The sequence below is a fragment of the Pseudorca crassidens genome, chromosome 9 (genome assembly GCF_039906515.1).
Source record: "Pseudorca crassidens isolate mPseCra1 chromosome 9, mPseCra1.hap1, whole genome shotgun sequence".
NCBI classification, from domain to species: domain Eukaryota; kingdom Metazoa; phylum Chordata; class Mammalia; order Artiodactyla; family Delphinidae; genus Pseudorca; species Pseudorca crassidens.
The window spans coordinates 107,620,484-107,644,113 of NC_090304.1; the positions used below are offsets into that span (position 1 = coordinate 107,620,484).

The window sequence follows — 23,630 nt, forward strand, 5'->3', positions numbered from 1 at the left end:
CTGTTCCACCCTCAAGGGATGGGAGCCATCTTTGTACAGCGGACAGAACTCGAGACTTGAAAAACAGGGATGAGGGTCCTTCCACAGGTCCTTTAACAGTAACCTTAGTTACTGTGAGTCATTCGCCATTAACTTTTTCAAGTCTGTTTCTTTGCCTGGGAAATAGGTAGAGTATTTCTTCTTGGATCTACTTAGAAAGTTGCTATAAAGTCACTTGAAACGATGCGTGTGAAAATATTTCATAAACAGTACATTTTTACGTAAGCATGTTATTAGTGGAAACCTAGAGGTTAATTTTATTTATGATTCCTAGTTTGAACTTTTTATTTTGAAATAATTATTGATTCCCGAGAAGTTGCAAAAATAGTAGAGAGGGGTCCCGTGTACTCATCCCCAGCTCCCCCAGTGGCCGGCATCTTATGTAACTAAAGCACATTCTCAAAACCAGGTAACTGATAAGGGCACGGAGCAATTAACCCCATGATGGGGATTAGATCCCACCAGTTTTTGCATGTACTCTTTTTTTTTTTTTTTTTTTTTTTTCCAGTACGTGGGGCTCTCACTGTTGTGGCTTCTCCCGTTGCGGGAGCACAGGGTCCGGACGCACAGGCTCAGAGGCCATGGCTCACGGGCCCAGCCGCGGAGCATGTGGGATCTTCCCGGACCGGGGCACGAACCCGCGTCCCCTGCATCGGCAGGTGGACTCCCAACCACTGCGCCACCAGGGAAGCCCCATGTACTCATCTTTTATGTCTTTGTGTAGAATTCGAACACTTCATCACACATTATCAATTCATCTAACTACCACAATAATCAGGACATGGAGCCAGTCTTTCACTGCAAAGCAACTGCTTCGTGCAGCCCCTTTCCCTCGCCGCCCCAACTGCTGGCAATCACTGATATGCTGTGCATCTCTGCAATTTTCCCATTTGGGGAATGTTATAAAAGTGGAATCATACAGTATCCCCACCCTTTGAGACTGACTCTTTGCGTTTGTATAATGCCCTAAGGCCCACCCAGGATGTCGAGTGCCCCAACAGTTCACTTCTTTTTATTTCTGAAATGCATTTCAAGGTGTAGATGTGACATAGTTTGTCTAACAAGTCACCCCTTGGACTGTTTCCAAGTTTGTCTATTACAAATAAAACTGCTATGCCATTCTGAATTTTTAGACGTACCAGAGAGGTACTGAATCACTAATGAATGACCCAAGACGTTGAGGAACAAGAGACAAAGACAGAGATAGGAATGAGCATAATGATGGGCATAATAATACATAAAAAGAAAAGCACAATTATAAATATTAGCACTTTCCTTTCAGGGCTGCTGGGACATTAAATTAGTTAAAACATGTAAAGTGTATAACGGGTCTTGACACGCAATAAGCATGATGCTAACATAATGAGTTCTCAGGCTGACTATAAGCTACAAGGATTCTGAGAAGTAATTTAATTAAAACATGGCACAACAGCAATTTAGAAAACCGCTGGGCAACTCATATGTGTGTCCAGTGCCATTACAAGCCTTCCATTCATTTTTTCTTTTGGTCTTTGTAATATCTGAGGAAGTTGGCGTAAATAGCCCCAGTTTGCAGTCCAGGCGACTGGGGGTCCTGGAGATGACATGATTTTTCTAAAGTCACTCGGATTGTCAAGGCTCAGGCCAGATTTCAATCCCAGGTCGTAAGGGCCTGAAGTCTAGTTCCATCTAGAAGCTGACCCTGCCAGCCACGAGGAGCCGACACCTTCATACGACGGAGAGTTAGCGCTTCTGCCAGCCATGAGGAACCGACACCTTCATACGAGGGAGAGTTAGCACTTCCTTTATGTGTAATGTTAAGGACCTGGCAATTTCTTTTAAGACTTTCCTCTCAAGAATTTCTAGCACGAAAAGTAAGAGCTGCGGTAGAAACATTCTGGGACCAGTACATCTCCTAACCTCAATACCTAGCACAGTGAGCAGGAGAGAAAGACCTGCTCAGCTAGGTCAGAACCAAGGATGATGATTTTGCTGGAGTTATCCCTCTTCTCTTCTATGGAATTCACTGGTCTAGCAACCTCATACGTCTAGAACAAAGCTGCCCACACTCCCCCCAGCATATGTGCCACTTACCACTTATTCCTGAAAGCTCACGGCCTTTCCTCAGAGAAGGCTCTCCCCCATACTACGTTCTCACTTAGGACGCATCCCCTTGGTTACATGGATTGTTGCTCACGACAAATTAGAAGTAGATAGAAGAAACACGCGTAAAAGGCACACGAGTTCTTTAGGAAGCACTGACAATCCTCTGATTCGAGAGAAGGAAGAAAAGGTAGAGGAACTATAAAAAACTGAAACAAGAATTTGAGCAGTATTTTAGGGCCATGTTCTTTGTTATCCAGACCTCAAACAGTGAGACACAAACAATTGGTATGCACGATGTTGATATTACATTTTAAAAATGAGGCCAAATGCCATCCACTCTCCTCAAGGCAACAGAGATGAGCGTAATCCATTTTTAACCTGCTTCCATTAAAGATGACTCAAGTCAATGCATAAAGGAATCAGCTTTGGTTACGTGGAAAATTCACTTCTGTGAAATAACTCATTCTCTTGCTCCCTGAGGTATTACTGTATAGGAGTCGATTGTAGCAGCAACTCACTCACAGGTGAGTAGCTGTCATCTTAAAATCTCCATGGAGAGGAAACAGGAAAGAAGACTTTATTATTCTCCCCAAACATCTGGTCTTTCCAAATATGTCATTGGAAATGGGGCCAGGTGTGCAAGCATTGCAGTGGATTATTACGGTGCCTTAAGAAGGAAAGAAGACCCTCCTTCCAACCCAACGGCCTGGGCTGTGTCCTCCGCTACTCCCTCTTCCAACATGGTTTTCACATTATTCATACTTTTGCATTCAACGAATGCTGACCCAGAGCTGCTTCTCCTGTCCTTCAGGAAGGGAAGAGAAAATCATTCTTGGAACCCACCTGTGTCACAGTGTATCCCCAACACACTGGCTCCTTGCCAGTCCACTTTGGCTGCCTGTGTGGGGACTGCCCACTTTTCCCTGGCCTGGGATTCCATCATGATCCTAGTTTCTAAGCTGTAGGTCAGTCAGAGCAGATCCTATGTGTGAAGTCTACTAAACAGGAGCCGTATTCTCCAGCAAATCCATGTGAATATATATATACACACTTTAAAGAGCCCATCATCTGCTGCTGAAAATAGATTAGATACAACTTTTATATCTAAAGCTAAAGAACAGATACTTGGTCAAATGCAACCCCTGCCCCCCCCCCCCCGAATGTGTGTGTACTTAGCACTTTGCTTTGAGATGTTCCCAGTGTTACTAATCATGATCCTGTAAAAACCTCCAGCTTTCCTCAGAAGTGAGGCAGATGTGCTGTGGGGATGCCTTCCTAGTTTCTGGGAATCCTGCTGCACCTGTCAGTATTGCAAAGGGAACTGGGGGTCAGAGGACTCCAGCTGCACATCTAGTCTGGACAGAAACACTAGGAGTCTTTATATCCACAACTGGAGTCACGGTGATTTTTTTGTTCAAACTTTTCACCCTGCTTTCATAAGAAGGACTTGCTTGGGGTTTGCTTGTTTGTTTTCTTTTTTTTTTTTTTTTCTTTGCGGTATGCGGGCCTCTCACTGTTGTGGCCTCTCCCGTCGCGGAGCACAGGCTCCGGACGCACAGGCTCAGCAGCCATGGCTCACGGGCCTAGCCGCTCCGCGGCATGTGGGATCTTCCCGGACCGGGGCACGAACCCGTGTCCCCTGCATCGGCAGGCGGACTCCCAACCACTGCGCCACCAGGGAAGCCCTTCTTTTCTTTTTTAAATTGAAGTATAGTTGATTTACAATGTTGTTTGTTTTTAAGAGGAAATAAAAACCTAAAGATACCTAAAAAAACCAAGTTACTTCAAGGGGGCTCCAAGGAAAGTGGCAAGGATGGGACTACTGACATCATGGAAATCGGAAAATGCCCTCAGGGCTCCCTTTCCTGCCTACCCTCAGCTCCAATCAGTTTTTAACATTTTACCATGACCTAAAATTTTCAACTACTTTTCAACTTTTTCAACTACTATTTCAGCCATAGATCGTATTCCTGTTTTGTTTTGTTTTTTTCTTTAGAGCTGCATTTTTTCTTTCATTATGTCTATGTACTTTTTGTATTTCAGAGATTCCTCGTTATTTCTAATCCACAAATGATTACTATTTTCTAGTGCGATCATGGATTTATGAGTTCATTTGTCTTTACCTTTTTCTATAATTTATAGAAATTGTCATGTGCTTAGTCTGTCATTTTAAACCATAACCACTATTCTTAATCTTTAATAATCTGTCCATTAAAATATTCTTTTTCTAAATGGAAGCTTGTTTATTCACTCCTGCTATATAGATCCCCAAATTTAAACAACAGTTTTCAAACGTTGCATTAACATTATCAGAACACAGCTGTCTAGGGGGCTATGTTCTCTGATGTAATTTTGTTGGAATTTCAAAGGAAATGTCATTACAACTTCTATTTCTTACTCTTGCTTGCTGAACTAAACAGTCAATTGTTTTAAAAATGCTATTTGTTGTTCAAGTTATATTGGCTGCTCTTCTAAACCTTTGAAAGCAACTTCCCAAAGTCGCCCCAACTCCAAGTGAGAAGGTGTGTCCTTCTAAAAATAAATATTAGTGGTCACCCTGCAGGTACAAATTTTAAACGTGCAAATCCTCCAGGTTTTAGTGCTTTTCAAACTCGGGAAATGATGCTTTGAGTTTAAATGTTTAAATGTCACTGAGAGGCGGGGAAGAAAGACAAAAGGGGAAATCAGAGACGGCAAAGTGAAGGCCAGAGCGATGAAAACACAAACGGGAACTTGAAAGCTGAACACAGGCTGGGAGACTTAAAGAGGAGAGAGGAATGTCAATTTGGGATTTTTTTTGAGGCTGCATTGCAACTATTATGCTATATAAAAGATTAGGAATATGTCTGAATCTTTCTTATTTTAAGAGGGAACCCTTACCATGGAACCATTATGAAGAATTGCTTTTAAACAGTTCCACAAAGTCAAAGCACCTTCCAAAAGATTCCTAGGCTGAGAAAACTATGTGTTTAGGATCACATAAATGCACTGAAATTAGTCTGATGGTTAGACATATTTCTGTGTATAATGTAAATCAGAATTCCCCCCGACTTTAAGCAAACTTTCCACGGATGGAGCTTGTATCTTTGGGAACACAAGCTACTGCTGTGTTTATATTAAAGTTGAGCTTTGTGATATCTCTTATACCTCTTTTAATATTCTTGTTAATATTACTTTATAATATTGACATTTTGGATTTCAAACCTGAGGTCTTTACACAAAGGATGTCTGGTGGATTTATTATCATTAACAAGGCAGGGGCTGAAATATGTATTCTCAATGTACATAGGGAACATGAGATAGTGAAAGTCTGAATAACGCTCCTAGTAGCACATCCAGTCTTTCATGTGGTGAATGCTTCTCACATAATTAATGTTCCACATTAGGGGCACATTTTCAGGTCATTATTTCCTATATCTCTGTAGGTATAGTTTTCAAATTTTATTGAGATTTAATTCAAAGACAACAAAATGCACCCATTTTTAGTGCAGCGTTGATTCGTTTTCACTCATTTAAGCACCAATATAACGACCACGGTGCTCGAGATTTCCATCACCCCAAAAAGTCCCTTGTACCCTCTGTAGTCAATTATCCAAACACCCCAACCCTATGTAACTACTGACTTGATTTTAGTCACTCTAGATTAGTTTTTGCCTGTTGCAGAATTTCATATAAATGAAATCATAAAGTACCTGGGGTTTTTTTTTCCGCTTCTCTTATTTAGCAGAATGCTTTCGAGATTCATCCATTTTGTTACATGTATCAGTGGTTTGTTCTTTCTAATTTCTGAGAAACCATCTGTTGCTTAAATTTACCACAATTTAACTATTTACCTGTTGAGGGTTTTGGTTTATTTATAGTTTGAGGCTATCATAAATGAAGCTGCTATGAACATTTGTGTACAATGTATATCTGTGGACATATGTTTTCATTTATCTTCGGTAAATTCCTAGAAGTGGAATTGCTGGGTCATATGCTGAGTGTATGTTTAACTTTATTAACAAAGTGTTAAACTGTTTTCCATAGTACTTATACTGATAGCAACACTTTTGCCCCTTTCCTGTTTGTCCATTTCTGTTCCCCTCTAAACTTAAAAGACCCTAATTATAGGAATGAGATCACTAGGCAATTTAAACTAACTCCTGACCTATGCTCTCCTGAATGCACACCATGCCTAGTCTAACCTGTTGGTTCTTTTCCTAGATAAAAAGAAGTAAGACTAGCTCTTTACCCCAATAGCCCCCCCAAGCAACCCTGAAGGCAGATGACATCTGAGGAGAGAGTCAGCCAGTCTGCATGCAACGGAGAATGGTGCAGAACCCAACCTCCTGCCTAAATGATTCACTGAGATTCTTCCCCCCTTTTTCCCTTTAAAAACTGTCCTGGCTGAGCAGAATCTTCAGAGTTGGTCTTTGGACATGAGTCCACCATCTCCCTACATTGCTGGCTTTCATGATTAAAGCACTTTCCTTTCTACCGACACTTGCCTCTCGAATTATTAGCTTTTGAGTGGCAAGCTACTGAAACTAAGTTCAGTGACAATACCATTCTGTGGTCCCACAGTTAATGTATGAGTTTCAGTTGCTTCACATCCTCATCAACACTTGATATTGTCAGTCTTTTAAATTTTTGTCATTCTAGTAGTTGTGTAGTGGAATCTGATTACAGTTTAATTTTCATTTCTATGATAGATATGTTGAGCATATTTTCATGTTCTTATTCCATTCATATATATTTTTTTGTGAGTTGTCTGTTTCAGTGTTTGGTTCACTTCAAGGTAGGTGGTTAGAATCATGTTGTAAGAATTCTTCATACAGCACAGATGTAAATTCTTTGTCAGGTATATGGATGGCAAATATTTGCTCCCAATCTGTGGCTTGTCTTTTCATTTACTATTAATGGTATTTTCAATATTGATGAGGCCAGTTATGAGTTGAATTTCATCCTCCACCCCGACGCCCCCAAAAGATACCTTGAAGTTCTAACCCCAGTGCTTCAGAATGTGACCTTATTTGGACATAGGGTCTTTATAGAGGTAATTAAGGTAATATGAGGTCATAAATGTGGGCTCCAATCCAATGTGTTTGCTACCCTTATAACAAGGGAAAATTTGACACAGAGAGATGCACACAGGAAGAAGGCCATGTGACAATGAAGGCAGGGATTGGGGTGATGTACCTACAAGCCAGGAAACACCAGCAGAAGCTCGGGGAGAGGCCTGGAACAGAGTTTCCCTCACTGGTCTCAAAAGGAACCAATCCTGGGCTTCCCTGGTGGCGCAGTGGTCGAGAGTCTGCCTGCTAATGCGGGGGACACGGGTTCGAGCTCTGGTCTGGGAGGATCCCACATGCCGCGGAGCGACTGGGCCTGTGAGCCACAACTACTGAGCCTGCGCGTCTGGAGCCTGTGCTCCGCAGCAAGAGAGGCCCGCGCACCGTGATGAAGAGTGGCCCCCGCTTGCCACAACTAGAGAAAGCCCTCGCACAGAAACGAAGACGCAACACAGCAAAAATAAATAATAAATTAATTAATAAACTCCTACCCCCAACATCTTCTTAAAAAAAAAAAAAAAGGAACCAATCCTGCCTACACCTTGATCATGGGCACCTAGCAACCAGAGCAATAAGAAAATACATTTCTGTTGTTTAAGCCATGAGGTCTGTAGTACTTTGTTATGGCAATCACAGGAAAATAATGCAAAAGCAAAGTTATCATTTTTCTCTTATGCTTAGAGCTTTGAGTGAACTAGCAAGTCCTTGTCTAGCTCAACATTACTAAGATTTATTCCTAGTTTTCCTCTAGATTTATATTATTTTATATATCACACACAGGCATACTCCACACATTTTCCTTTTCATTGGGTTTCACGTTTATATTTTCTAATGCCTGAGAAAGCACTTGTTTCTTGTATAATTTATAGAATTAATCAGTTTCTGTTAACAGGGTAAATACATCAGGTGGCTCTTTGCCCATCTCTCAAGTTCAACTTAGAGTAAGTTTTATTTCCAAAGGGATAAGGTCCACTGTCCTTTTGGTTCCCTTCCTATTAAGTTGGAGATGATCATAACTAATGCTTTAATACCAATCACTGAGCGCCCAGCACAGGCACTTGACCATTTCCAGCATCCTTCTTCCACTCTGGGTAAGTGTCCTGAAAGCACTGAGAAGGAGATCCTTTTTCTCCTGGATGCACAAAATAACACCAACATTTTCAGTGCACAGTACAGCTTTCTAGCCCTCTACTTCAAGAAAGGACAGACAACCCACTGACCCATGCATCCCCACCTTGAGATATTAGTATCTTTGTTGGAAGTTATTCTTATGGCATCTCTGTCCTTCATAGTTGGGAAAACACAAGTCTTCTAAGGTCATAAAAAGGACAGAGAAAATAACTCAGTAAATGTTCTCTACAAACCCTTCTTTAGAACGGAATACCCGGTGACTGATGCATGTAATCTATTTGTTCTTCCATCACTATGTTACAAATACAGCATTGGTTTCTGAGTCTTGAACTTCTGTTGTGCATTAGAAGCAAGTCTTCAATATACCAACTCTGAAAACTTCCTCCAAGTAAATGACTTACCCTTGACTGACAGGTGTCTCCATGTCACCGTTGGTTCAGGTCTGCCGATAGCAAGACACAGCAGGGTCACACTACTCCCCTCATTCACGGTGACGTCTGAGGAGATATTCATGATCTGGGGAGGAACTGTAAGGAGACAGAGGGGAAAAGAAATATATGAGAACGATTCTTGGCACAAAAGGAGGTGTTAGCCTATAAATATTCATACAGCATGTTTTGAAAAATAAATATTATTCTCAATAATAAATTTTAGAGTTTTACGCTTGATTCGCCAAGGATGTGACCATTAACACAACATGTATAGGGCACTCATGGAAGCAGCTCTACATAATGTCTGGATGCACCAGGATGCAGGTGTGTGTGTGGGGTGCTGGGGAAACAGTAACTGAAGAGACAGGCATTACTGATGGTTGATGGAAAAGCAGAACCAAAGGGAAAATACAAAGTTTTCTAAGAGTTCCTATCGGACCCGTGTGTTCATTCCTCTTAGTGGAACCCCTGGCTTATGCAGGAACCACACACGTAATCCCCAGCTCAGCCTTTGTTTCCAACGACTCATTCACAAAGCCTCAACCGCACTGGATTAGTTACCATTTCCTGAGCACTCCAGACTATTGAATTCTTTGACCTCACACAGGTTGTGCGGTCCGGGAATTATTTTCTTTCACATTTCTCTTCCTGGAAATCACATTTCTTTTCCTGGAAATTCTTGCTCCTTCCTTAAAATGTATCCTTTACAACTCGGTTAAATTTTCACTGACTCTCCCACTCAGCATTAATTGCTTTCTCCCCTAGACTCCACCAGCGACAGTAGCCCCGGCTACTACTGTTACGCTAAGATCACATTATACAATTTATTTGTAATGGTATCATGTCTGAGTAGTTAGGAGCAGAGCTCTGGAGCCCAGCTCCTCACCTGCTGAGTGATCTGGGCAAGGTGAATTGTCTTCATCTCTTCAGGCTTTGTTTTCCTCACCTGTGAAACAGATGATAGCAGTAGCTAAACTCATGTTATGAGGTTTCAATTAAACCATGGCTGACCAGGGCACCTGGTAGAAAGGAAGCAATCACTGTTAGCTGCTAAGATGACAGTGGTGACAAGGATGACAACAGCAATGATGTCATCTTTCAGAACAGACTGTTGTCCTCTCATGGGCCAGGTCCACGTCCATTTACCTGTCAGCATCACAAAGGCTGACGTGAGCCCTGGTCTTGCTGTCTACCTTGTCCTACCTCCAGGCCTGATTTTTAATTCAGTTTGAAGCTGGGCATCGGAAAATACCTAGATTCCTTCTCTAATCTTACTTCTCATCGCCCTCAACCTAGTTGGGTTTCTCTCCAATTTCCACATGGTCAACTGCAACAGCCTCCCACCTGGACCATCCCACCTGGTCTCTTTCCAATTTTGGATCCTCCAACCTGCCCCCTCCACGTGACCAGAGTGATCTTTTCAGGCAATAATCTCATCAAACTGTTAGCCCCGCTACTTGCTCCCTTAGCTCACCGTGCCCCCCAGGCTTCGCACAAGCCTATTTTCCCTGACCTGAGCCCTCTGCGTCTAACCCCAACCCAGCGACAAGCCTCTTCCTGGCAGCGTCCTCACTAAGGCCGCTCACTGAACACTCTGGACCCAGCTCCCCTGGGAACACGGCAGAGGCACAGGCCCTTCCAAAACTTTGCTTTTCTTCTTCTTCTTTTCATTTCCTACCTGAAAAGACACGGCTCATCTTTCAAGGGACATCAAAGGTCACCTCCCCTTTGCAGTTTTCCCTAACCTCTCCCCAAATCCTGTAAAGAGAATCTCCCACCTCCCCACCTGGGGAGGGGACTGAACGTATTGTCCTTACAGCTGATTATTTTATGCCTGTCTCTTTACCTAGAGAGTGAGGTGCTGGAGGAAAAGGATGGAATGACACCCACCTCTCTTTTCCTCAGTGTCTGGCACAAGGCTGACAAGGGTACCTGCTTAATTCCTCTTTGAAAGAAAGATCCAAAGAACAGATCAAACACATCCCAAAACTAAGGAGGGCAAAGCTTTTAACGGAGGATTTCTGATACCTAAAACTTTCTTCTCAATTTTCTTTCAGATTCTCAAAACAAAAGGAAGGGTGGACAACAGAGAGAGGAGGCTCCAAGCTTATAGTTATGCTGATTTATTCCAACTGCCAGTTTAATTATGAATTATTAATTACCAAACAGGTAGAGTGCTAGTGGAGTCCAAACGACCCTGAGTCAGTGGCAGAGGAGAATTGGGACTGATGCTTGATTCAGACAACTCTGCAGTCTGGAGTTTTATGCTGCTGAGATCTTAGAGGAAAGTCTTTTCAAGGAGAAGCCGTAAGTAACATGGAGAACACTTGCGATCTTAAGGGAATCCACATGAGCAAATAAATAAAAATTACCTGGCTTATAAATCTGCCCATTTTGGATTATTTCTGCATTAGGAACTGGCCTGAAATTTCTTTGCACATATTTTACCGAAATACACAGTGGGAAAAAATAGTGTACTTTCTAACTACACTGCATTCTCTTGAGAAAACTGTACTACTCGTTTTTCAGTATTTTCCAGCTTGTTAAAAAATTGTTCTGGGCTTAGAAATGTCAATACTTTTTCTCACTTTTTTATAAAGCAACAACTTCAGTGAACCTCCCAGAATATTCTCAGAATAATGTCTGCTTTAGCCAGATGTGTTAGGCCATCTGAAGCTCTCTTTCTCTAGACCCAAGAGTCTCTCTGTTTGTAAGGTGGACAGAGCTGCGGTGGGAGGGTTGGGGGCATAGCTGGTCAGTGGAGGAGAATTTAGGACATTGCAGCTTTGACGCCCAGGGACAGATTGCTCAATACGGCTCCCGATTCAGGGCTATCAGTTCCATGTATGTTATGTCTCATCGGATAGTTTAAAAGGTCCTGGATTAGGAGATATTTGTAAAATTCTATAGATATTTGAGGGACATCCTCATTCCCCAGGTGATTTACCCCCATTAGGAGGGAGTTTCCTGGAGGGGGATAGTGAAGGTTGATGCAAACGTTTCACCAAGCCTCAGGCAGTGAACCCCTCCATCTTCTGCAGGCCCACACTGTCCTCTGTCACTTTCCCCAAGGAGGAAAGGTAAGGACAGTGTCAAAGGTGAGGGTCGCCAGTAAGGCAGGAAACACAGAGAGTGACGTGGGAGAAAGGAAAGTTCTTTCTGTTCTCAATTATGACATCATTATTAGTGTGTAATAGGTAATAATATGTATTACTTATTAACATATGACTTGATGACTTTCAACTTCCTTACACATGCATTATCTCATGGATTCTTCACAAATTATGAGATAAACAGAACAAATATTCTCACTATTAAAAATGAAGAAACTGAGGCATGGGGAGGGTTAAGTAAACTGCCGAAAGTCACGTGGTCAGTAAAGGCAGAATTCTTTCCATTATATTATATCGCCTCTTTGTTTAACCTCCCATCAATGCCCTAAACACGATATTTGTATTTGCATTTTCTGTCTCCTCTGCTTCGAAGGTCCTCCCTCCTGCATCTTCCCTCACGGCGGTGCCACTGGTCAGCCGGCTTCCCCAGCGCAGCGCCTGCCGCTGAGTGTGGGACGGCGCAGTCATCCTGGTTTCTCCCGCGCTGAGCTTGCCAAGGGGGGTACTCAACACTTGTAACTCATTTAAATCTGATTTGAATTTGGCAATAGCATCATGATCCTCCCCTTGTTTCTGTGATAACCTTTGAACAAAGGAGCACTTGGAAATAAATTTAAATGCTTCTACGTATTTTGACAAGAGAGCTTTGTTCAATTTTCAGACACGTATCTGTGGCAAATGAGTCTATCTATCTATCTATCATCTATCTACCTGTCTATTATCTATCTACCTACCTATCATCTATCTATCGCTAGTGTTTATGAATATACAGATAAACATGAAACATGTATAACAATCTTACCAGAAATGCTGAAATTACTTAAAGAAAATGGCAGGACCCACAAGAGTCTAATTAAAGGATTACAAATAGCACAGTGTGTTCCCAGTCGCATCTACAGACACTGGGGACCCTCCCCTGCAGGTCACGCATGCATCTGCTTATCTTCTCATTGACAGTGGTGGGCTATAATGTGTCCTAACATGGCTGGGCAGATTGATCACTGCACAACTACAAGGACTTCAGATTGTGGTCATTTTATTTTATTTTTTTTTAAGTATATTTTATTTTATTTATTTATTTATTTTATTTTTGGCTGTGTCGGGTCTTAGCTGTGACATGTGGGATCTTCGTTGTGGCATGTGGGCTCTTTCGTTGTGGCACACAGGCTTCTTTCTAGTTGTGCCGTGTGGGCTTCTTTCTAGTTGTGGTGCGCTGGCTCCAGAGTGTGGGCTCAGTAGTTACGGCACACGGGCTTAGTTGTCCCGTGGCATGTGGGATCTTAGTTCCCTGACCAGGGATCGAAACCGCGTCCCCTGCATTGGAAAGCAGATTCTTTACCACTGGACCACTAGGGAAGTCTCAGAGTGTAGTCATTTTAGATGGATGGATGGATAGGTAGATTGATCGACTGATCGATCGATAGATAGATATAGACATATAGATACACATCTATACCTATACAGATATAGATATAGACATAGATAAAATATTGTCTCTCCATACACATACAGAGAGACAGACAAACACAGTTTTATCAGATTGCAATCGGTGTCTTGAGGAAGGAAGGTCTCTTTGGGCTCGGGGTTGCCATGAGGTATTTACACGTTCTCTTGACCCTCAGCATGGCCGAGGGCTCTTAAACATACCAGTGTGTCTTACCCATGGCCCTTCCTCTCCACTCTCACTGCCACTGGCTTAGTTGAGAAGCTCATCGTCTCTTCCTCGGAATATTACAAGTCTCCTCATTTCTCTACCCACCACCATTTCATAACTCAGACCCCATATGCCCCCCACAGTTACATCTTAAATATTTTGTTTCTGCCTAACACCCTCAACCTTTGCCCCTGGCTGAGACTGTGAAGCCCAAACTTCTGCACAGGATCTACAAAACCATTCCCAGCCTGGCCATAGCCTCAGCGCCAGACCCTCCTCTGACAAGGAGTCCCACATCTCTCTCTGGGGCTACATCGTTCTCTCTTGCCCATGCCTTTACAAACCGTATTCCTTCTGCTGCAGAAACACTCCCACTAGTGTGCCCTATGAGCTGCTCACCCTTCAATACTCAACTTGAATAAGACCTCGTTTATGACGCCTTCACTCTTCCTTCTTCCACTCCCAAGGAATTCTTGTTTATGTCTTCATCATACCATTTATCTTTAAAATTGAGCTATTCCATGGACGGGATCTGCTATATTTACCCCTTTTTTAAAAAACCTTTTAATGTATTTACTTTTGGGCTGCATTGGGTTTTCGTTGCTGCACGTGGGCTTTCTCTAGTTGCAGTGAGCGGGGGCCACTCTTCATTGCGGTGCTTGGGCTTCTCCTTGCAGTGGCTTCTCTTGCTGTGGAGCACGGGCTCTAGGCGCATGGGCTTCAGCAGTTGTGGCATGCAGGCTCAGTAATTGTTGCTCACGGGCTCCAGAGCGCAGGCTCAGTAGTTGTGGTGCACGGCTTTAGTGGCTCCGCAGCATGTGGGATCTTCCCGGACCAGGGCTCAAACCCATGTCCCCTGTGTTGGCAGGCGGATTCTTAACTACTGTGCCACCAGGGAAGTCCTGCTCTATTTATCCTTGTATTCCTATTATATAACACCAAGCCTGACACGAAGTAGCATCCTTCCCCCCAAATGTAGTGCATTTATGTGTAAGTTTTTAAAGTGTGTGTGTTGCAATCTGGCAAGTGTTCGCCACTCTAGACATTTGACATTTGCCCTTTCCTCTCCCTGAAATACTCTCCACCTAATTCTTTTCGTATTTGTTTCCTTCTGGGTTCAGTTTTAATATTATTTCCTCAGAGAAGTCTTCGTTGATGACCCCGGTCCTCTCCCACCCATCAAATTCATGTCCTCTTCTTACAGTCTCTTCTCAACCTTTAAATTGTCTTCAAGAATTCTTATATATTTTGTGCTTTTATATACACTTGTACGATTATTTGTTTAAAGTCTCTCTGGCACTGGACTATAAGCTTTAAAAACCACTATACTCCCAGTGTACTGAACTATGCTTGGCACATAGGTGTTTAATAAAAATGTATTATATGAATAAGTGCCTATTATCAAGACTGTGTATACACGTTATTGTATACTTGTGAGAGAGCAAGCCTGAGATAGGAAAATCTTTTCTAAAAGAGAAATGTTTCTTTGTGCAAAGGTAATTGGGGACTGAGCTCTGGACATACCAGCACCACCCTACACAAAGCTGATATGACAAGGTTGAAACAGTGTACGAGAGGCCGTGCACCACGGCTTAGGTTCCAGAGTCCAGGAGACTTGTGTAACCCTGGGCAACGCTGGCTTAGCCCCTCTGAGCTCTGGTTCTTCATTTGTAGAATGAAGATGATAGAATTTATCTAAGTTGTTATAAGAATTAAGTGTAAACGTGTATAGCATGCTAGTACAGTGCCTGGAAATAAGTAAGTACTTAATAAATGGTATCTGTTATTGTTCATGTTTATCTATGATTGTTAATATACATGCCATTTAAAATCTGATAAATGGCTAATCTGTGCCTAACTGCTCATTTTCTAAATCTCAATTCCTTCCATTTTAAGTCAGCACTCATAAATGACGTTTGCCTTGGATAGCTGGGACAATTCCAGAGTAAAAAGTAAATATTTGATAACTAATTGTTAATTTCTGCCTCTTAATCTGAGCTATCAAACCCAAGTGAATGCGTAGGGCAAATCGCACATGTTTACATAAAGAAATTACCTGGCTCTTCCTTACCTATTTTCTTTTAGGGGCCTCTGTTTCTGTTTCTAGAAAGAACAGGGTAAAAACTTCAGCACCATGCCCTCTTATTTCAAGGGCAGTAATTCCACCCATTGCAACTATACCCTGTCTCTGTCCAGGCACAGTGTTTGACAGTCACGTTTTAAGTGTTTTATTTAAGACTGAATGGCACAGTTAAAACAAACAAAAGAGAATCTTATAATTTGAAGTCATAGAAGCTAAAGTCTGAATACCATTTTTTTTCAAACTACTTTCTGTGTGATTAAGCCCTTTAAGCGTAAGCTTCCTCTACCATAAAATGGGCATAAAAATATTTGCCACAAAGGGATGTGAGATTAGAGATAATGATTTTAAAGAGATTTAAATAGTTATTATTGTTGTTTTCACATTATTATCATTATTATCCCCAGAGAATCACAATATGTTAAGAGACCATGAGAAAACTAATATAAATATGAACTGCTTTCTACTACATTTTTAAACACTCAAGGCTTGTTTATTAAAAAAATACAGTAAAGGGCTTCCCTGGTGGCACAGTGGTTGAGAATCTGCCTGCTAATGCAGGGGACACGGGTGCGAGCCCTGGTCTGGGAGGATCCCACATGCCGTGGAGCAACTAGGCCCGTGAGCCACAACTACTGAGCCCGCGCATCTGGAGCCTGTGCTCCACAACAAGAGAGGCCGCGATAGTGAGAGGCCCGGGCACCGTGATGAAGAGTGGCCCCCGCTTGCCACAACTAGAGAAAGCCCTCGCACAGAAACGAAGACCCAACACAGCAAAAATAAAGTAATTAATTAATAAACTCCTACCCCCAACATCTTCTTTAAAAAAAAAAAAAAAATACAGTAAAGACTTTTAAAGACTCATTGTTTTATTCTAGGATTACCTTTTGTTTTGTGTTTTAACAAGGAAGCTTATTTCATAAACTAGAGTTAAGGCTAATTGGGGAACGACAGTATGCATGCTAGGCTTGGTCGTGCCGTATTTTCCATACTAAGTATTATTTTATGGTGCAAAAGGCATTACACCAAATGTCAGGAGTCATAGGTTCGAATCTTGGTTTCTCCATAGCTGTGTGATCTTTTGTAAATCAGTTAACCCCTCTGGCTTTGGGGTGTGTGTGTTGTGTTTGTATGTGTATGTGTTGTGTGTGTATGTGTATTTGTGTGAGTGTGTGTGTGTATGTGTGTGTGGTGGTGATGGCGTCTGATTGTTTATTTGGTTAGTTTTGAGTGAAGAAGTTAGATTGTGAATTTTCAGGTCCCTTCTGGTCTAAATTCTGTGAGTTAATGATATTCTAGCCACAGTGCAAGTTCAAGGGGGCTACTCCTGGGAACAAAGTGCTACCACCACCAGGAGCAACAACAAAATAGCTAGTGTTTATTTACTTGAGGCTGGTATTAAGTGCTCTATATACATTATTTCCTTTAATCCTTAACACAGCCCTAGTAAATATTCCCTGTTAAAAAATCAGCATAAGGGTAGACGTCTACATCAGTTAAATAGAATTAAGTGTCCAGAAATATATCCATACTTTTATGACCAATTAATTTTCAACAGGAAGCAAAAACAATGCAATGAAGAAAGAAAAGTCTTTTCAACAAATGGTGCTGGGGTAACGGTACATCCACAGGAAGAAGAATAAAGTTGAACCCCTACGTCACATCATATAAAAAAATTAACTCAAAATGCATCACATACCTAAATGTAAGAACTAAATCTTAGAAGAAGACAAAGGTGTGACTCTTTGTGATCTTGGATCAGGCAATGATTTCTTAGACATGACACCAAAAGCACAAGCGACAAAAGAAATAGATAAGCTGTACAGCACTGAAATTTTAAAAACTTTCAATTCTGTGCAATTTGAAGCAAAGTTTGTGCTTCAAATGCTCCTATTGAGAAAGAAAAAATCCCCACAGAATGGGAGAACATTTTTACAAATGATAATATCTGATAAGGAACTAAATCTATAATATATGAAAACGCATGCAACTCAACAAAAAAATACAAATAACCCAATTAAAATGTGGACAAAGGGATCTGGACAGACATTTATCCAATGAAGATACAGAAACAGCCAGTATGTACATGAAAAGATGTTTAGCATCATTATTCATTAAGAAAATGCAAATCAAAACACAATGAGTTTCCGCTTCACATCCACTAGAATGGCTATAATCAAAAAGACAGATAATAACAAGAGTTAGTGAGGACGTGGAGAAATTGGAACCCTCACGCATTGCTAGTGGAATTGTAAAGTGGTGCAGCCACCTTAAAAGACAGTCTGGCAGATCCTCAGAAGATTAAAGATAGAGGTATCATGTGACTCACCAATTCAACTCCTAGGTACATACTCAGGAGGAATGAAAACATGTCCACACAACTTTTACACAAATGCTCATGACAGCGTTTTTCATAGTAGACAAAGATCGGACACAACCCGAACAGTCATCAACAGCCGAATGGATAAGCAAAATGTAGCGCATCCGTACAATGGAATACAATTCACCTATAAAAAGAAACGAAGCACTGATGCTTTAACACGGGTGAGCCTTGAAGACATTAAGTGGAAGAAACTAAACACAAAAGGCGACATATTACATGGTTTCTACTTACATGAAACGTTCAAAAGGGGCAAACCCATAGAGACAGAAAGTATATTAGTTGCCAGAGGTGGGGAGAGGGGCAAATAGGGGGTGGCCGTTACTGGGCCTGGGTCTCTCTTGGTGTGATGCAGATCCTCCAGAAGTGCACAGCAGCGATTGTTCTACAACCCTGTGCATATACAAAAGCGACTGGACTGTACACTTTAAAAGGATGAATTTTCTGGTGAGTGAATTACAACCCTGTAAAGATGTTGTTAAACAAACAAACAAACAAGGTTTGTCAGCTCCTGAGAGGTAGAACCAGATGTTCTTGCACTAAGGAGAGAAGGCAACCTCCCACCACATAGGGTTCTCAGAAAACATCTTCCTCATTTATTGACAGTTCCATGCATCTGCTTAACTCTCCATTTCTCATTGCTTGCCTACTGTTTCCCTTCCCTTTTCAAGACAACTAGCCGTGCCCAGCCATGTCAGTCTCTCTGCAATGCTCAAAGCGCCCTGTACTCGCTCATCATTCCACACTTTTATCTATGCTGTGTCCTCTGCTCATGTGCCTTCTTCTTCCCCCCTCCTCTGTCTGTTCTACTCCTACTCATGCTGGAAAACTGAAATTGAGATATAACAGCCTCCCTCCATCACCTCTCCCCATCCTAGAGGTGAGTATGGGGAGGTGCTTCCGGGCTCCCTGTGCATAACGATGTACTTCATTCATTCTAAAACATTAGCTGAGTGCCTAACGTGTCCTAGGATTACTTTGGTGGTAGAGGAGTGGACAGACAAGTCCCTGCCTCATGTTAACTGTGGAGCTTAGTGTCTAGAGGAGACACATGTGACACTGACACATTATCACTGACACATGAATCAATGTGTGATGAAGCTGTGGGTGTGCAAGAGACCAGGGGAGCCCATGATGGGGGTCTGTCCTGGCCGGTGGGTCTGGGTGAGGGATTTGCTCTGAGCAGAGCTGGGCAGAGGGATCAGCATATGCAAAGGCTTTGCAGAGACAGGAAGCAGGGTGAGCTTGGGGGACTGTGGCTGAAGTGAAAAGCGTAAAACCATACAAGCTGAGGCTGGACAGGCGGGGGGAAGAACTCATAGGCTCTTGGAGGAAATGCTAAGATTTTTATCTTTTTTATAAGAGAAATAGGGGGACATTAAAATGTGTGATGATGATGATGACGATGGTGACGATGATGATGGTGATAATGATGGAGATGGTGATGATGAGGATGGTGGTGATGATGATTATGGTGATGGTGATGATGGTGATGGTGATGATGATGATGATGATGATGGTGACGGTGAGGATGATGGTGACGGTGAGGATGGTGAGGATGATGATGATGGTGATGACGGTGATGATGGTGATGATGGTGATGAGGGTGATGGTGATGGTGATGGCTGCTGGGGGAAGGACAGATTACACTGGGAATAGGGCAGAAGTGCGAACGGGAGAACTGGCTCGGATGTTGCCCAGCAGGAAGGTGGTGGTACCTTGGACAAGCGTGGTAGCAGGAGAGATGGGCAGAGAGGGAGAGGTGTGAGAGACATTTAGGAGTTAGAACAAGCAAAGCTTGGGGATGGACGGGATTTGTGTTAAAACACTTCTCACAGTGTTCTGTTGTCATCTCTGTCTCTCTTACCCACTAGGCTGGGAAGGGGTCTTCATAATCAAGGACAGCTATTTGTTCATTTCAGCATCCTTAGGGCCTCTCAATGTCTGGCATCCAATAGATGGTCAACACGTGTGCTGGATTTAACTAATAGTACAAAGAGGCTTCTAGAAAACACAAGCTCTCAGGATCCAGGAGGGCAGCCAGGGAGCTGGGACTGGGTCAAATCGCTTGAGGTCACATCCTAAGTGAAGATGCAGGACCAGTTTACACGGTTTTAGACTGAGTGTGAACGTGGACTCCCTTTGTGCCCTGGTGTGATGTGGTTTTACGTTATCCTGCATAAGATTAGACCTGCGGGGCTCTGACTGCTTTTCTCTTCTTGGATCTATTTCGATGCGAGGAACACAGGGAAGGAGAACAAATGGTTATGAACTACACATGAATACACGACGGGGACCAGGACATCACCAACCCCCCAGGCTCCACAGAGGCTGTCTCTGATGGCCATCTCCACTCTCTCTTATGGAATCTATTTATAGACACAGACACACATCTCCTATTTTTAATTTGCACAATTCAAGCAACTGACCATGATCACTTAACTCCGTTAAGGGTCCTTCTCCTCTGCCTGCTCTTTCTGGGGCAGGGAGACGCCTCTCTCTGGGGCCTCCTTTTGTTCCTTCCTCTCCAACTCCCCACCTCCCCCTGAGGCTTCTGCTTGCGACACATACACTCAGAAGCTCAGGGTTTAATTTACATCATACAATTTTCAAGTCAAAAAGGGACCTTAGGGATCACCTAGTTCAACCTTCTCGTTTTGCAGCTAAGGAAACACTCACGTCCTAGTTCCAGTTCTGTCAAGTGTGTGTTGTGAGGTGATGGGTGAGTCCCATGACAGCTCTTCACTCAAGTCTCTCTACCACTTCAGGACCCCCAGGCCCTGGTCTCAGGCCTCTCTCCTTCTCTTCTCTCCCCCTTTACTTGGTCACAGTTATCTTTTGTTGTGCGATCCCTCTTATTCACGGCATGACCTTGAACAAGTCATTAAATGTCTGTAACTCCCATTTCCCAAACTGCAAAGCAAGGTGGTGATGTCGGTCACTCACAGGGGCCTTGGGAGGAATAAATGGTAAAGGAATATAAAATGCTTTAATCACAGTGCCTGTCACATGATAAATGTCAATATCACAGGCCCTTTAATTCTACTTGTAGATTTTTTTTTTTGCCAGCAACTCCCATTTTTTGAAAACTTCATAGGTGTCAGGAGGCACCATACTAATAATTTCCCACACATCACTTATTTCATCCTGTGGAAACCTTACCGGGAAGGTTTACTATTTCACATTTTAACAATCAGGAAGTAAAGGCAGAGAGAGGTCAAACAAGCGGCCGAATGTCACACAGCAACGGAGGAGAAGCTGACACGCGCACCCAGTTCCCACTGACTTCCGAACCCCAGGTCTCAGCACTGCAAAGCCACATCCGGAAACAGCCCGTCTGCTGGTTCCCAAAGCCATGCGCCCGGCACCCCAGCTCAGGGCCTTCAGCTGCACACAGCATGCTGGTCACGGGGGACTCATGTCGGCTTCGGAGCAGAAGCTGCCCTCCTTTGAGTATCTGGAACAGGAGGTAATACCAACGACACTCAGCAGTGGCAGGACCAAATGAGGTGGCCCGGCAGATGTTCCAGCATCTTCCTAATCACTGGCCTCTTCTCATTTTCTGCCTCAGATTCCTGGGCCCCTCATTTTGTCCTCCCGGGTCAGAGGATGTCGGCGCAGAAGGGGGTTGGAGGAGGGACGGTCCCGCCCAGGGTTTGCCCGGCCCTGCGCTCTCAGCAGAGTCGCCGAGGCTCCAGTCTTCAGCCTCGGTTCTTCTGGACCGAAGCCCGGCCTGGGGGCTACAGCTCAGAGGAGGACGCCTGGGCTGAAGATTAGGCCACATGTGTCCACACTTAGGGATTCACGACCGCCACCTCCAGCCCTGCCATCAGCCCCTGGCCTGCCTGATGCTTTCTGCCCAACAACCTATCAGCAGGTGCTCTCTGATTTTACATTTGTGTGTCCATCTTTCTCCCTGTCCCCAGTATTAGAGGTCTTTTTAAAATTTTTATTTATTTATTCCCCCCCCACACACACTGTATTTTATTTTTACAAGGGATAAATAAATTAACACCAAGCATTGTAAATGGATGACCGCAACAAAAGCAACAATGATTGCAATTACCAAACACGAAACACACTCACACTACGTCATAATATTGACATTCAGTCCAGGAATCCTCCACTGTAACAGCTCCTTTACTTTGCAGTGAAAATTGATTTGTATATTTTTTGCCTCTGAGTCCTTGTGGGATTTTTTTTTTATTATTCAAACAGAAAATCACAAAAATTATAATCATCCTCATCAGTTCACTCAGTCCCATGTAATTATTTTTTTTATCTGGATCTTTTGTTAGCACTTTTATAAATTCATCAGTTTTCCATTCAAGAGGTCTTATCTTGAATGGGGAGGGGGTGGGAGAAATGGGCTTCTTCTATGACCTTCTTCAGAGTTTGTCCAGTAATCCGCCCAGTACCCAGTCTCCCGGGTCTGGAGCTTTGGAAGGCCCGGCAGCAAGGGCAGATCCCCAGCCCTCTGAGCCCTCCCTGGCCTGCTCCAACCCCACCTGGCACCTGTGACTCAGGAGTGTTGATGGGCTCACGCCCTGCTCTGCGCCACCCACTCCCCAATGAACAGGGTGGGCTGTGTGTCCCTACGGTGCTCTACCCACCTGCACAGCAACCTCGGAGCCTGGGTGGGACCTCACCTGAGCTGCCGCCCCTTCCCACACAGCCTCACCCCCAGACTGTCCATCAGGAATCCGTCTGGATTCTCCCCAGGCACTCCCCTGCCCGTCGACTGGACAACCCTTTCCTCTTCTCGACCTGCTCTGTGATGCCATGAGTAGGCCGCTACCCCTCAGCCCTGTGCTGCAGACGTAGTCGTCTGTGCCCAGCTCTGAGATAGAACTGAAGAAATTTGCTGGTATCAGACACAGAAACCCTGCATCTTCGGAGGAAAGGGGGACTTGGAAAATCTTGAAGAAACAGGTCCCTGCCCATAACAATGCCCACGGCTGGATGCTGCCGTAGGAAGAAAGAGGGCAGGGTTTCTCTCTCCCATACAGTAACTGTAGGGAAAGGGCAGCCTCTTCCTCTCCATGACCCCTGCTTCAGTATTTGGTAATGTGCAGATGATAAAACTTTCCTAAAAAAGGATCTAGTTATGAATAAATGAGATCATAAAAGTAAGTATACTTTGAAAACTGCTGTGTACTTTTTTTTTTTTTTTTTTTTTTGCGGTATGCGGGCCTCTCACTGTTGTGGCCTCTCCCTCTGCGGAGCACAGGCTCCGGACGCGCAGGCTCAGCGGCCATGGCTCACGGGCCCAGCCGCTCCGCGGCATGTGGGATCTTCCTGGACCAGGGCACGAACCCGTGTCCCCTGCATCGGCAGGCGGACTCTCAACCACTGCGCCACCAGGGAAGCCCAAGGGCATGTACTTCTAATTTGGTATTCCCATGAAAGAAGAGAAAAGCCATGTTCTTGGTCTCTGGGATTCCACTGGTTCTAAATTCGATGAGTTTTTACTCCGTCCGCTGCAGAGCAGGGGTTGGCCTCAGCATTCACAGTACTTTGATCCCTAGCACAGAGAAGGTACAACACGGAAGCTTTCCTTAGTCCAAATATAAGCTTATATACCCCTTTTTAAAAATTCACTACTAGATCCACAAAAGACAAGATTTCTAATGTGAAAGAGCATGCTTGATTTCTAAGTGTGAGGA

The 23,630-nt window shown here is 43.4% G+C and overlaps 1 protein-coding gene across 3 annotated transcripts in view; it reads right to left on the reverse strand.

Annotated features, from left to right (window-relative positions):
* The window catches only part of OPCML (opioid binding protein/cell adhesion molecule like), a 1,078,766-nt gene that overhangs the window by 102,661 nt on the left and 952,475 nt on the right, over positions 1-23,630 (reverse strand). For all 3 annotated transcript variants that reach the window (XM_067751614.1, XM_067751616.1, XM_067751615.1), the window contains exon 4: positions 8,708-8,833. In XM_067751614.1, coding sequence (XP_067607715.1) covers positions 8,708-8,833 — 126 coding nt within the window. The remainder of the gene's footprint in view (positions 1-8,707; positions 8,834-23,630) is intronic.